This window comes from Lichenostomus cassidix, chromosome 10 (assembly GCF_008360975.1).
Source record: "Lichenostomus cassidix isolate B80296 chromosome 10, HeHo_3.0, whole genome shotgun sequence".
In the NCBI taxonomy this organism is placed as follows: domain Eukaryota; kingdom Metazoa; phylum Chordata; class Aves; order Passeriformes; family Meliphagidae; genus Lichenostomus; species Lichenostomus cassidix.
Window position 1 is genome coordinate 10166230 of NC_139491.1, and position 15635 is coordinate 10181864.

General features: G+C 39.9%; 1 protein-coding gene across 2 annotated transcripts in view; it reads right to left on the reverse strand.

Annotated features, from left to right (window-relative positions):
• Positions 1 to 5233: 5233 nt before the first annotated feature.
• The window catches only part of GALK2 (galactokinase 2), a 47094-nt gene continuing 36692 nt past the window's right edge, over positions 5234 to 15635 (reverse strand). For both annotated transcript variants that reach the window (XM_085070563.1, XM_085070564.1), the window contains 2 exons: positions 12474 to 12675; positions 5234 to 5713 (listed from right to left, as the gene is read on the reverse strand). In XM_085070563.1, the coding sequence (XP_084926689.1) occupies positions 5506 to 5713; positions 12474 to 12675 (410 nt within the window). In that variant the 3' untranslated portion in view covers positions 5234 to 5505. The remainder of the gene's footprint in view (positions 5714 to 12473; positions 12676 to 15635) is intronic.

Below are 15635 nucleotides of genomic sequence, written 5' to 3' on the forward strand. Positions count from 1 at the left end.
TACAAACCTGCATCTGTGTCCCTTGAAAAATTAATTTGGATTTTAAAAAGAGAACCCCACACTTTTGGCTTGATCATTGGCTGATAGAATATATTTTTATTCCCATCCCAAATCACACACAGCTTGGCTGGAAAGAAGACAGCTGCTTGGGCACTGGTTGTGTTTCAGTCTGAAGTACATCTAATCTTTATTGAGTTATTTGAGCCTCGTGTGCCAAGTGCAGAAAGTTGTGCTTTTGTGGGAAGAGATTTTTTTTTTCTCTCCTTTTAATATTAATGTGTAATTTTGGCCAACAAAAAAAGGTTTAGGAGATGACAGCAGTTCTCAAAATGCATTAGACTTAAAATCCAATAAATATATCCAATGCTTTTGTATAAATCCTCATCAGTTTGTTGCTTATGCAGGAAGCACTGCTATTGGAAATCAATCTCAAACATTTTAATGCTTAATTAATTCTGAAAGCTCCTTAATGTCTTCTCATCTGAAGCTCAAGCATTTTTTATTTGTCTGCAGGTTTTCCATTACTAGGTTCTGACACTTATGATGAATTTGGTATGAGTGCCTTAAATTACATGTGAGATTTGGGCACGTCAGTTTTACGTGCATGCTCTCACTATTTGTTATTTTATTGCGTGAATTGTTGGAAAGGAGTATGGGCTGGGTAAATCCACATTATGCTGAAATCAGTGACCAAATCTGCAGAGGCTTTAGGAGCTCCAGAAAATGTTCATCTGGAGGTTGTGCTGGTCAGTCGTAGCTGACCTGAGGAAGAAAATGTGCTCAGGAAGCAGCAGTTCCCAAAGCAGCAGCTGCAGCTTTGTCCTGCTGTCTGAGGTAGGGGAGCATTGCAATCCCAGGCACGGTGAGGCTGCAGAGGAGGTGGTTGGCACTGTCCACCCTCGGCACAGTGACAGCTGTCTCTGGAAACCCAGGGCTGTCAGGGGAGGCTGCATTCCCACAGAATCTCAGTTACTTGTGACACAAGTCCAAAAGCACAGGGCAGAGTGTGAGAGATAAGATCAGTAATAGAATTAATCGCTTGTCACTGTTTTATGAGATATTGAATCTTGGAAGAGCACTTGATGAAAGAGCTGGCTGAACTGCAGAGCTGAGGGAGGACAGATATGTCAGCAGCATTGCTTGGCGGTGCTTCCTCTGCCAGTCCTCTGTGCACTGGGAAAATCTGTCAAACAGGGCTTTATCACAGCGTGCAACTTTCTGTTAGTATTAAATTCTCCATTGTAGTCCTTTAGTTCACTAACACTCTGAATTAGTCTCCCTTATCAATACCTAGCCTTCCATCTCAAAATTAATTGTATGTGCTGCACAATTCACAGGTTTTATGACATTAAGTCTTACCAGTCCAGTTTTTGTGCTACTGGTACTTTGTAGTGTTATAGAGTTCATTTTTTCTTGATGAAGCTTATAATGGCAAGAATCAGGGAGCACTACTTGAGTCCTGCCCCAAGCAGCTATGCAAGGTATCTTTTTTTGGAGCAGGATAGCTCTTCTGCATGTTGTATGTGTATCTTTAACTAGATTGGGTTGGGCTTAGCACACAAATAAACTTCGTAGTTAGCTGAATATACGAATCTTTCACTTGACTGAAGCTGTAGCGCAGCAGTTGCTCCAACGTATCAAGATGTTATTAAAGAGACACATGGACTCAGAGAGGAATTTCAGAAGGATTATACTGACTAAGTACACAGCAGTTGCTAAAATAAAAGTTGGCATTCAGATCATATTAACTAGAAACCAATATTCCCGAAAATGTTATGTAAGTAATTACTATATATTAGGTTGCCATATGTCCCTGTGTGTGTGCTGTGTCCAAGACAGCAAACGTCAAATACACAGTCGTGATCCCCTCCCGAGGAGTGAATGGCAAAATTGCTCTCCTGCTATTTCAGAGGACGAGCATGTTCCTTTGTACAAGACACACAGTCAGCAAATGCAGTGATGAAGATGTACATGTCAGTGGGATTACCATAATACAGAGTATTAATATGGCACCAGGCAATGATGCTGCACCCGGATGTCTCACAGTGTCTCCATTCCAGATCCTTTTAGGAAAGATTTAGAGCCCATTTACTGCACACTAAGATTAAACTCGTGATTGAGTGAATTACAGTCAGGCACTAAAATAAGATAAAATTATGCTCCATGGATAATCACAGCTTGAGCTAACCTTTATTGGGTGCAGGAGGAACATAGTGACAAAGGATGAGGAAATGGCTGAGGTACTTAAAGACTGAGGCAGAGAAGGCATTAATAGTAAGAGCAGTTGTTCTCTGAGTCCTGAACACCCTAAGCTGGAGGAGAGGGACAGGGATGAGAATGAAGCACCTGTAACACAAGGGGAGATGGTCAGTGACTTCACTGCCACTCAGCTTCAGCACTCACAAATCTCTGGGGCTGGATGGATCCACCCACGTGAACAGAGGGACATGATGGATGTGCTCACCGAGCTCCTTTCCATCATTTTTCAGCAGTTTCACCAGAGGAGATTTAGATTGGATATTTGGAAACAATTTGTCATGGAAAGGATTTTCAAGCACTGGAACAGGCTGCTCAGGGCACTGGTGGAGTCACCACCCATGGAGAGATTTAAAAGACATGTAGATGTGGCACTTGGGGACACAGTTTGTGGTGGACTTGTCAGTGCTGGGTCAATGGTTGGACTTGATGGTCTTAGAGGTTTTTTCTGACCTAAACAACTCTATGCTGATTCACAAATTAGTGTTATTCTAGTTATAGAGGAGATTTTTAGAAGGTAGTCAGAAAAAGCTACTAAAAATACAGACCTGGAAAGATTTGCTGAGGCAATGTGCTCATGAGCTGCTGCTTTAGATGTAGAAATTTTCATCAAAATCAAAATCTTCTTGCTTTCTTAGAGGTACTATCAATGTCCTTGCTGCTTATCATTCTCATGTGTGATCAATGGGGAGTTTTACCATTATGTAGAAACAGGTCTTTAAAGGTTTAAAAAGAAAACAAACAAAAAAGAACCCAAAAAACCAACCCAAACCAAAAATTTATTATTCTTATTTTTAAAAAAGAAACATTTACTTCCTATGTACAGTCAGTAAATAAAAATGCAGGAATGCCCTTTTTATGTAAATAGTTTAAATTCTGTAGGTTTTCCAGTGATAGTTAAGTCTAAATTTTACTGGGAAAGAGACTGAAGCAATAAAAAAGGAAAGAAATTTATCAGAAGTTTAGAACTTTTGGTTTTATTCTTTTATGCTCTGCCAGTTTTCTCTTTTCCTTTTCTTTGTTTATGAGAATATAATTTATAAGATTCATGGACAGAAAAATTTTGAAATGTACTGAAGCCTGCGTGTTTTGGGGAAGATTCTATGACTTTGTGTCATGCCCAACTTAAAAAAAGAAGAATAAAAAACCCCCTAATATATTTTAATTCTGCTCATACACTGATTAGTGCTTCCATGAATCCATCTGAACTAAAGTTCAATGCAAATATAGTAATGAAAGAACTGGTATGCACTGTGTTCCATTCCATTTTTGTGATAATAGATAGGAACTCACTGGATTAAACTCAGGATTGTATTTCAGTAGGCATTTGATGACAAAGCAATGGCATTATTTTCTTTAAAATCTCTGTGGTTATCTTAGACATTCTTGAAGATCCTTACTTGTTTTTTACTTTTTGGGGTCCTATGTGTACAGGTTTATTTGAATGCAGTATATTTACTGTATATTACAAATGAGTTACAAGATATTCAAAGATAGCAATAGGGAATGTTTAAGACTTTCCCATTCTATAATTCTGCCTGTTGTTCAGAACTGTTTCCCCTATCCCTTGCTTTCCCCTTCTCATATTCATCCTTTTAACTTCCTCTCTCCAAATCGTCTTTTCATCTCCCCCCCTTGTGCCCAGACCCCATCTTTTCCTCTTGAGTGGTTGGTTTACTTGACCCAAGCACTCTGTTCCACTTTTCCTGGTTGTCAGAAAACAGAAATCTTCTGCAGTGATATTACTGCTATGACATGGCCCCTCTGAGGTTCCTGAAAAGATCTGGTAGTTTGCATTGGCTGTTGTTCATCTGCTGTGCTCAGATTTGGCAGAGTCCTCTCACAGAATTAGGAGCCTCTGAGAATTTGGGTTTGGCCTGAATTAGCATGGGTAATGTACAGAAAATCTGAGAGATCTCTAATTTGATGCAGACTTCTGGACATTAACTTGTGCTTAGCATCACAAAAACATGCCCAGGGCCAACTCGTGCTGTGTCTTTTATGGCTGCAAGGGCTGTGACAGGAAAATCTTCTCTTTGGTTTTCTTTGGAGAAAGCAGAGAAGTGGAAGTTTGTGCAAGAGAGAGGCCACAGATATACTATGCATTCAAACTTTGCCCTGGGGAGCAGGGTTAGGACATCTTTGGGGGTCCTGATGTACAGTCACCTTTCTGCAATCACAGTCATTTCCCGAGGAGGTGGCTTATGAATGGTGGGTCTGTCCTGCCAGAGCAGTTACACCCTGGAGATGGCAGAGCAGAAAGTGGGAGCAAGGTCAGAATTTGTCAGTAATGGCAATGACATTTTCTCTTGGTCCTACCTAGAACTTATTTTGATTAGTACAACCAAATAAATTCTCTCATTAATTATTATTCCTTTTAATTGCTTCTTTACATGGTCAGTGGATTGTATTTAATCCTTTGTAATACTTTTGCATAAAATGCAAATGTTCTATGATGTAAAGCACAGCTGGGACTCAAGTATCAGAGTACAGTGTTTGGATAAGTCAAAATCCAGCTTTGCTTCATTATTTGCTCAGTCACTTAAATTGTCATATCATACAACTCAGGAATAGCACTCTTTTTTATTGAACCTTTCATACCAAGTCGTCTTGCACAAAGAAAAGATACCTAAGAAATATTACTAGGAGAAAAGTTGTCCTACTTAACATGACGTATTCCTAATGCTTTACTTGGCCTGCAGGTGCTCCTCCAATATTATCATTAATTACAACAGTAATTATCCTACTTGTGGAGAGTATAAAGTTTCAAATGTTCAGCAAGGTCATTCCAGTTTTTTGAATGCTTCAGTTTAATCTTCCTTTTTAATGGAACACTCCAAACAAAACAATATCCAGGACCTGAAGACAAAAAACACTGAACAGCCCTGCAAACACTGCAGGGTCCCCACCTTCCAATGAGGCAGCTCATTGCACACCTGGTCCCTCATTGATTACAGGGAAAAGAAGAGAGAGACGCTGGAACAACGTATCATCTTTATTTTAATTTCAGTTTTCCACATCAATAGGTTTTAGTAAATCAATATTTATACTGAAAGATATATTTAATATGGAAAAAAAAGACTTTTATAATCAAAGAGTTTTCTTTTAATTGCTCCTTCAGAAATACATTTTGATAATAACAACTGCTCATTACAATTCAAACCAGAAAAAATACTTCATTTACTGTGGCATGGGAAGTACTGCCAGTTCTACATGCTCTACATAGTTTCTTTAAAATTTTTACGTTCTTTAGGCCTCAACAAAAACCAAAGCTCCTCTTCCAGGTTTGGTAGCAAACAGACTATTATTCTCCACTGCTAACCTTTGGCCATCCGTTTGGTAATAAGCTTTTTTGACATTTTTTAGGAAAGTGTTCAGCTTGTCAGTAGGCACCATTGACACAGTGCAGCCACCCCATCCAGCTCCAGTCAGACGTGACCCAATGGCCCCAAATTGCCTAAAACAAAATAACAGGGAAAAAAAATTCATGTAAAATGAACCAAAAAGGGGTACTTCATCATACATAAAATTCATATAGAAAACTTAGATGTGTTTTGAGTATTCCCATGTCACTTGATTTTTCTGATGTTCACTTGCTTGTATGTAACGCTGCAGCAATTTGCAGTTACCCTTTTGGACCAAAGAAAAGTGCTGATGCTTTAAACTGCAATACAGTCCTTTCTGACACTTCCAAAAGTCCCCCTGTTTTGTAATGCTTCAGCATCAGCTGTTTTTAGGATCAGCACAGCAGAGATGAAGAAAGCAGGAGAAGAAAGGAATTGTGTTAGCAACATTCATAAGACATCAGAAGTGAAAACAGAAATACATGACAAAAATAACAAGAGAGGGTTCATAAACTAATTGCACAGGATGTAGGCATGCAAACCATTTTCTAATGTGGCAAAGACAAATAGCTCTATTCTTCCAGGACAGATCTAAACCATGCTGAAGAGTCACAGGCTTCTGCAGGACTGCTGAGCATGCCAGTCAAGAAAAGGAGAGTTCAGATTCTCAAAAAGTCATAGTCACTGCACCCTGTATAAATAAACCCACATAAACTTCTGTTTATGCTGAATGGACAAAGTTGGTATCTCTCTTTAGAGGAACCTCATGAACTTAAGATGGAGAGCAGTAGAGGTGAAGTAAGAATGTTGTCCCTAAAGAAAAAAATGCTCTTAATGAGGAGTGTGAACAGAAAGAACAATGACAAATAAATGACATCCAAAATATAAACCATTCCCAGCCTCCAGAAAGTGGCCTGTAGAAATGTCCTACAGCAAATCCCATGCTGTTATGCTGCAAGACTCAGATGCCATCTCATTAGAATTTAGAGTGGTTTTCAATAGATTGCTTACCTGTGCTCCTGATCTTTCTTTAGACTCAGAAAAAGTAGGAAAATACTGTGTAATAAGTTACTTTGGGGATTTTCTAACCCAGTGAGAACAGAACAAGTCAGATTTAGAAAACTCATCTGAAATCTTATTCTTGTGGGAGATCTAATCTGATTTACAAACAAATACTTTTGATGTGTTTCCAACAGCCATGCACAGAGAGACTTAACAGCCCTAGAATATGTTAGAGACAACATCATGTGAATAACACTGGAAAATGACAGCTCATTCAGAGTGGGCTGTTGTAATTTTTCATGTGTGCATTTTATGTTAAATGGATCTGGTGTAGTGCTGGGTTAGTAGAGGTTTAGGTCATATTTCAAGCAAGTACTTGCATATGTGTTTGATTCTAAACACACATCTCTTCTTGAACAGAAACACTTTCTTCAGTGTGTCTGTGTGGTGCCACCCTTCATATTGACTCGATTTTATGTTCATTCTGCATTTCCTGTTGGTGTTTTATTTTACTTATTGTTATTCCTGTAAGCCAGTCATTCTCTGATGCAATTTTGGTAGTTTCTAGTCCATGGAGCAACCTCCTAAAATGAGCAGGATCCAATCCAGTCTCAATTGTAATCAATAAGGAAATTCCCATTGACTTTATAAGGCCCAATCCACTTTTCAAGTCTGTTAAATCAGCTGTCTGTACTCATTTGGTCTGCTACCTCACTCAGAACTTTGTATTTCAGATTGTGTCTGGCTTTTATTTTGGTAGGCAACTGAAATCCCTTCAGAATTGGTCTGAACCTTTTATTGATTTCATAATTCTCTGTGGTCATGCTCATGCCTCATTTTTACTGAGTCATTTTAAAATACTTAGTTGAAATAAAGCATAAAGTAGACAGAAAATATGTCTGTTGCAGAGCTGAAGTCACTGTGTTTCAAAATACTGTGGCTTAACAGTGTCAAATGTGGTGATATCAGCCACTTGGGGCTTACTGCTGAGGAACTTGATGGGCAGTGCTGCACCTCTGAAAACTGGGTACCTGATACTACACAGATTCAGGAGTAAGGTCCTAATTCTGTGTCTGCAGGAGATGTGGTGCACAAGGAAGTTGTCTTTGGAACAGGTCTGAAACTGTCTCAATATAGTCTTAATAAGTTCAGTACTAAGCTGGACCCCTCTGGTAAAGTGGGATTCCTGGTCAGACACTGTTCTTGTGCACTGGCATCTAAATGGATTTTTGAAGAGGAGTCTGAGCAGACAATCTTGTGGATGGGGAGCTCACCCAGTGGGAAGTGTGGATTTCATGTGTGGGAAATGCTCTGTGTGCTGCCTGGGCTGTGCTGCAGCACCAGGACATGGAATGCCCAGAGAGATGGAGCTCACAAGAGGGACAATGTGTCTGCAGTCCAGTGCTGGGGGCACTCAGCTCCCAGTCCCAGGTTCTGGCCTTTGCTTCTGGAAGTGTTTATGTACCCTGTTCCAGTCTTCACTGGATACAAAGAGAATTAACTTATGGGGGGCTAAATGAGAGTAAAAATATGAGTACTGCAGCAAAGGAAAGATGAATAAAAGAAGAAAAGAGTAAAAATAGAAATCACATAGTTTGGTATATGGAAACAGTAGGTAAGACATGGCAGTAGTCAATTTTAAAAATAATTGTGCTGTTAAGAGGTGAAAAAAACCAGAGCAATATTGTTAATTTGAAATACTTAAAATTATGAAGTAGCTTTTCAGAAAGCATGGAGTTAACATGATAAGATTTAAATACAAAAATGGGGAGGACTATACTTATTCTGCTTTGTAGTTTAGTTTGCATTTGAATAGCATCTTTAAGCCTTTCTGGCTTTGTTGAAATTTCAAATTATGCCATGATTGCAGGCTTTGCAGCTTTAAGAAAATCATCAGTGGTAATGGTAAGAGTCTTGATAAAATGCAGAATTGTCTTGGCTACCATAATGCACCTGGATATAATGAAAAATCTGCATCTTTTAAAAGTGGTCAGAGAGGATTCAGCTGTCTGTCATGTAAGAGACATGGCTGGGAATACAAAAATTACCAGGATTTATAGCACCAAAAATGGAGAATAAGAGAATGGAAGTAAGTTAGGTTAGCAACACTAGTTAGCAACACTAACGACTGAGAGATTTTCAAGAGTGCCTAACTTATTCAGGAGCTCCCATCCAATTTTTTGTCCCTTAATTGTTTAGTAAATCTGCTGTGTTACCTGCTTTAAAAGACCAACAGGTAAAACAGCTACTAACAACATGAGGTAGGTTAGAGAAAGTACAAGTCTTCCATCTTTGCAAAAAGTATAAAAGCAACTGACCAACTTGTGGTTACAGTTTTCAGCACTACAAACCACAGCAAGTATGGATCCCTTTCTTTCTTGGCAGACATTATACAGTAAAACATAAAGACCTAGGCAAAACAGAAAACATCTGGATATGTAGATTATTCTTCACAGTTTAAACCTTGTAAGGAGAGAGCAGCAGCAGACTCAGGCAATTCTGTGGAATGTATTTTTGGAAAGGCTTTTGAAAGTTACGGGGCAGCTGTATATCATCGTAAGTAAAGAATGTAATTTATGTCGTTCCTGGCCATTTCTCTAATCACATCAGCCAAGTTTTCCTAGAGTGACTAGTGATTTTATGTCCTTTAGGGTTTTTAATGTACAACTTGAGAAAAGTTAAGACCTTTTTTCCCAAAAACTAGGTGCTGGCTTAAGCTGCATTCATCTGGAACAGCTATATACTTTTAGAAATCTAATTGCTGGATCAGAAAAAGATTTAATACTAAACTTCTAGAGAAGAAAGATGCATTTCTTAGGAAATACTCTTGATGGGACAAGACTGTAAAGAATAATGAACAAACAATTTACTTTTTTCTGTGCAAAGAATACAATAAAAGCCAGCTGAAATAATTTTAATATATAAATTCCAAATAATTTCACATGAATGACACTCCACTGTGGTACTTAGCTCTGCCCATCATATTCTGTGGGGTCTTCTGCTGGTAAATCAGAAATTTTACATAACATGGGCACACAAATCACTTTTTTCCTTTACTATTTATATTTTGCTTCCTGGAACTGAAATGCTCTGATGAATTTTAATTTAATTGAGAAAAATCCTAATGCTTTCCTTTTGGTGCTGTGGCTCTGCTACTGCCTGCCAGCCAGTGTCCCCCTGCCTGAGCTGGCTGGAGCTGTGTCCCCACAGAAGCACAGAGCTCAGCAGAAATGGGCAACACAATTTCCACTGCCATGCTGAGCTTCCTGCTGCAACAGGCAGTCACTGCCCTCCTCACTGCTTTACTGGAATTTAGCACAGGTAACTCCATGCTGCAGTGCAGTTCTGGCTGCTGTGTATCTGCTTGTTTTCCCCTGCACAGGGCAGGACAGTTTCCTCCCAGCTCTTCTGAGAACAGGCCCTGTCAGAATAAGCTCCTCAGGTCTGCCTAGTGCAGTCACTGGATGCCACTGACTGAGGCACCAGCTCTGGGCACTTACTGTTCCTAAAAACAATGCAGAAGTTAAGTTTGAAGGCTCTTGTCCTCTCAGTGGTGTCTTAGAACAGGCAGTGCTGATGCCTTGCATGGGATCAAGACTTTGTTGCCCAAGATTTTTGGTAATTCAGTAGAGCTCAGTTTCAGTCTTCAGCTGACCCTGGAGATAGTTCTCCCCTCTCACACACAGATCAGCAGTTCCCTTTGAGCAGCTGGGATAACTCTGGTGGAACTGCCCTGCTGAGTGACTGTCACAGCTTATTGCATGATGTGATCAATATGTGATATAGTAAACTGAACACAGCTTGTGAGTTACACTCTGGATTGGCTCCCAAGAGAAGAATCAAAACTTGTTCTGCTCAATTGCAATTGGTCTGTCCAGTGGCTATGAGGCTGCTTTGTGTTTTGTCACAAAACAGCATGTGTGTCCCATATGCAAAATAATCTATCATGTCCAGAAGTCTTCTGTTCAGTTTTTAGGTTTGTAGCTTTCTGTCTCAGAGGCCATTCCATCTTGTCTGCAAAACAAATCAGACTCACCTAAATAATCATCTGTTTTGTATTCTATTGATTTACAAACCTGATAAATGGGTACTGCAACTTAAAAAATCCATGAGTGCAGAAACAGAAAAGCCTAAGGTAAATTGCATGCTTGTAAACTTCATATTTTCATTCTAAGCTAGACTAATTTCTTAGTTAATTAAAAAAAAAAAAACTAGTACAGCTGGTAAGGTATTGATTATTTAATTTTTTTTAGCTTCAAATTGAAATTGTTTATTTTCTTCAAGACAGAAAAGATGTAGAGAGTGGATGTGGTCCTTGCTTCTAAAAGACAGTGAAACAACATTTCTTGACCTCAGGCCTGCAAACACTTGTGTCACCCTGCATTAGGTGAGCATTACTGGTAGGGCAGTAATGCTCTGGCTTAGGGCAGAGTTTCCCAAACTAAGCACACCCGTCTTCAAGGAGAAGTAGGAACAATCAGGAGCAGAAGTAGGAAGGTGGCATCACCAGGAGCCATTATGGGACTGTGGGAAGCAGTGGGGACAGGGTGGCTGGGGCAGAGGCAGGGATGGAGTAGAGGTAGGAGAGCCGAGGTGGGCAACTGTTTATTTCCCCAAGTCACTGTTAAAATTATCACCAACCACTGAATTCCTTCTATAGGCACTGAATTTAAATCAAAGTTAGCATGTCTGTCCCATGATTAAATAGAAAACCAGAAAAATAGAAATTAAGAAGGACTGAAATGTGTACATTGTTTCATGACCCGGTGGTAGGGGTGAAATGCTATGCAGGATGTGAGTACTAAGTGCTGGTTTTTATTTTGTGTATTAACATGTGATTGTACCAGATCCCCTGTAGCTGAGTCATGAAATCAACAGCCTGATACCACAACAACCTGTGTGTGGGAGAAGAGAAGGGACAAAATGTTACTCAGGGAATGTGCTTTAGAGTTGAGAGACTGTTTCCTCGTGACCAAACTCAGGAAGTGATCCCAGCTGAAAGGGAATGTTGGGGCAGAGATGGAAAGCTCAGACAGCACAGAGAGAAGCAGTGTCAGCCCCTGTAACAGTTAACACACTCATTTTTTAAACAATGAAATGCTGTCCAACCTATCTGATACTCTAGACAACTTACTTTTTAATTGAAAAGAATGCAAATAACATTTCATTGCACTTTGTTATAATTTCAAGACAACCTAAGATTGTAGAACAACTTGCCTATGCCCTGGAAGTCCTGTAGCAGCAGTACCAAAATGGGTAAGAAACATGAAAAGGTAGATATAGATTAGATATTGGAAAGAAATTATTTCCTATGAGAGTTGTGAGGCACTGGAATAGGTTGCCCAGAGAAGTTATGGATGCCCCATCCCTGGAAATGTTCAAGGCCAGGTTGGATGGGACTCTGTGCAGCCTGGTCTGATGCAAGGTATCCTTGCCTATGGCAGGAGAGTTGGAACACCATGATCTTTAAGGTCCCTTCCAACCCAAATCATTCCATGATGCCGTAATTCTAATACGGAAAAAGTAACAGTTCAGATAGAACAAGATGATGCTTTAAGAAAACCACTTATGACTTCTTCTACAACTTAAAAAAGAATAGCCAACAGTCTAACGTAACACTTGTGACAATGAGTCAGTCCAAAAACAAAATCTGTAATAAAGCCATAAACCGTAGCTTTCATCTGAAAGTATTACACAGATGTCAGCAGGGAAACAATTGACCATGTAATGTCCCTGCAGGAGATTAATTTTGTAATAAGAGACAAGAATACTTTCATTTTAAGATTGCAATAGCCAAGGATGTCATATTTTCTCCTCAATTCGAACCGTATTCTCCACAGACGATTACTCTTGCTTGTGGTCAGAACTTACAGGCAGATGTCGACCAGCCGATCGAGTTCAGGACAGCTGCACTCATACATCTCCCTGCAGCTGATATGGCTCTGCTTCATTAATTCTCCCAGCAGCTGGAGTGCGTTGGCAGGTGCTTCACTGCAAATCTTCTTGAATTCCAGCACTCTGGCAGCCTCACTGTACACGTGCTTTGCACGCTGGTATAACTTAAAGGTAGAAACTAAACAAAAAGAAAACTGCATTAATATTCGCTACAAAAAGGAACATACAAAAACATAAAAGAATTCTGTTTTTTCAGCAATTCATCTTTTATATGAGAACTCTCTAGGCTAAAAGGCTTTTGCAGAAGTTCACCTACATCTTCTTCAAAAGCCCTAATAAAAATAATGTTTAGAGTTTATCAAAATACAATGTGGACTTTTTTTTTTTTTGTTTTGACAACTTCATGTACATGCTCTGGTTATTTGCTGTACCACTGAACAGGCTTGGTGTCTCCTCTTACTTTGCAGAGGCAAGGCAGAAGTGCAAGGGTTGGCAGCGACAGCATTAGGGCATTAAACTAAAGCTCTCAGGTTTTCAAACAGCAGCAGAACAGAAGCAGGAGAACACCTGGAGGGTCCCCAGTGCCCTGCAGACAGCTGTCAGCCAGCACCTGCTGGCCCAGGGCCTTGTGTGTAGCTGCTCCAGGCCAAATCTGCATCAATTATTGAACTGTGCAGATGGACTTTTGCTTGAAAAAAACGCAAACAACAAACCACAAAAAACACCACCCACTTTTTTTCTTCTTTTTTTTTTTTTCTTTTCTCAGCAATGCAGGCTCACTGTGACTGTAAGTAATACTGGATTAAAGGTACAGTGAAGAGAACAGGTGCTTTCACTTTGGTTTTCAGGGTTTACTTCTGGTATAGGTTAATTGCCAAAGCATTAGTGTTGCCTGTGTGGATGTGAAGAGGTGCCAAGCCCAGTCAGATACTGATTAGTACTGACCTACTAAGATCAAAGTCTAGTGTAAGGACTTGGCTAAACTTTTTCTACTGTGACATAAAAAAGCAATTCCACTGGGAAGGGTCAGGGGGCTGCCCAAACCTGTGTGGCCATCAGGGTAAAGACCTCCACCAAGCCTGAATAATGGGGCATAGAAAGGAAGGAGATGGCTGTGGTTAAAGACTCCACAAGCCACCCATGTTTACAAGAAGGTTTGGTTTGCTACTAATATCTGAGAATTGATCTGCTGTTCCCAAGCTTGTGCTGTAGTCATTGTTTTCCTCTCCCAATATAGTTCTGTTTGCTTTAATACCATGGCTACTATTAAGGAAGTATTGTTCACCAGAAGCATGCATGACATACTTGAAGACTAAATTGGTTTATTTGAGCTATTTGGGTGGTAAATATTAATGAACTTTAATCTCTCTATGGAGTACCTTCTGCACTTTGTTTCCTTATTTTAGCACAGCACATCCTTGTTAAACACTTTGGAACATCCTTAATTTTCTTTCTACACATAAATTCTCCTTTAGAGTGAGGTTTCTCTCTCAGTTCAGCTCCTGGTCTCTCTTGCTTTCTAAAATGGCTGATAAAACGCTCCAATAGAGGTAAAAGGAGAAGCAAGACCAGCCCTGTATTAAAAATAGAACTCACTGTCTGACCCAGACCCACAGAGTTCCTACTTGGCTGTTCTCTGAAGACTTCCAAGTTTTGGAACCACTTCTGACACTTTCAGCAATCTACATTTGCAAAGATATGTAGAAATCTTCCTTGAAAGACTGGAAATAAAATTAGGTCCAATATGATGTCTCTTGTATTGTACACTCCAGGCAGCAACCCTTACAGACTAAAACTTCATCAGCACCTTTATAATGCCTTTTTATTTCTCCAGAGTATTTCACAACTTAAAATAGTGCTGAGACACAAGTAGTCTAAAATGAGACAGAAACATTTAACATAGCAATGTTCTGCTACTGCTGATATTGCTTCTGCTCCTATTTATTTTGTAATTCAATACAGCCTGCTACTGAGAAACCCTGTGCTGTTTGTCTTTTGAACAGGCCTTCTGAAAGCATTTCAAACTAGGACAGAAATGAGAAAATTGAGTGCCCCCCAGAAACATGGACTTCAGAGTATCACACAGGAAGAGCATATTTTGGTTTCTGATTTTGTTGCTGCTGGAGTTCGTTGCGCTGTGTTTTGCAAAGTGGTGTCTCAGTATTTTTGAGCACTGAAGAAAGGCAGCTTGGCCTATTTTTAAGGATGGTTTCTCTTTAAATATTCTTTTCTTCTGAGGCATTGTTTTAGAGCAAGGAGATTTCTAAATGTGCATTCGTTTAGGGAATATCTAAAGTTGCGTGAGAGATTGCCATAGCTCACACTCTCTTGTAAATCACCATCGAACAGTAGTAACCCAGAGAATGAACTGAAAACATGTCTGGTTTCAATTGTCGGGCCACAGACTTGCCAAAGGCTGTGATTGATTCGGAGACCACCCTTTGGTAGAGCAATGCTCTACTGGCCAGATTACCTTAAAACCTCTGGGGTTGTGTTATGCTCATCATGCTAGGAATTGGCAACCAGAATGGGCGCTGGGCTGCTGGCTGCCAGCCAGGGCATGTGAGCTGTGTCCTGGGCAGTGCTGGCTCCCGGGAGAGCCTCTGGGTGGAGGGGGGAATTTGCTACCTTGACACAGCTTCCTCTCCACGGGAACACGCTCCTTCCAGGCAGGAGAGAGCGGCTGTGTGTTATTTGCAGACTCCATTGCGGGCATTTACCAAATTAGTATCGGTTAAAGGCTGGGATCCTGACATCAGCTATTGGTCGGTAATGGGCAGCATTCTATTTCAAAAAAATTATGTTTGTTTTAAAAAATTTTTGTTACAGCTTGACTTTCTTCTCAGGCAGATTTCTTCTCAGGCAAAATTATCTTCAGGACAGCAAAAAGCTCGGTACTCTGTAAGCCTTATTGTAAAATAATTTGATCATTCATTATTTTCAGCTTTCAACACCAAATGCCTCTGATAATACAGAAAACTTCTTCTATCTCTTCTGTTTGGATGGGTAGTCCAAACAAACCCTCTCTACCTAACAGAAGATAGAGTACAGATGATATTTCCGGAAGTAACATCTGTATTGGAATCTGTTTGCTACATCACAGTTTGTATATTGGCTCCACCCATTTCCTAAGCTATA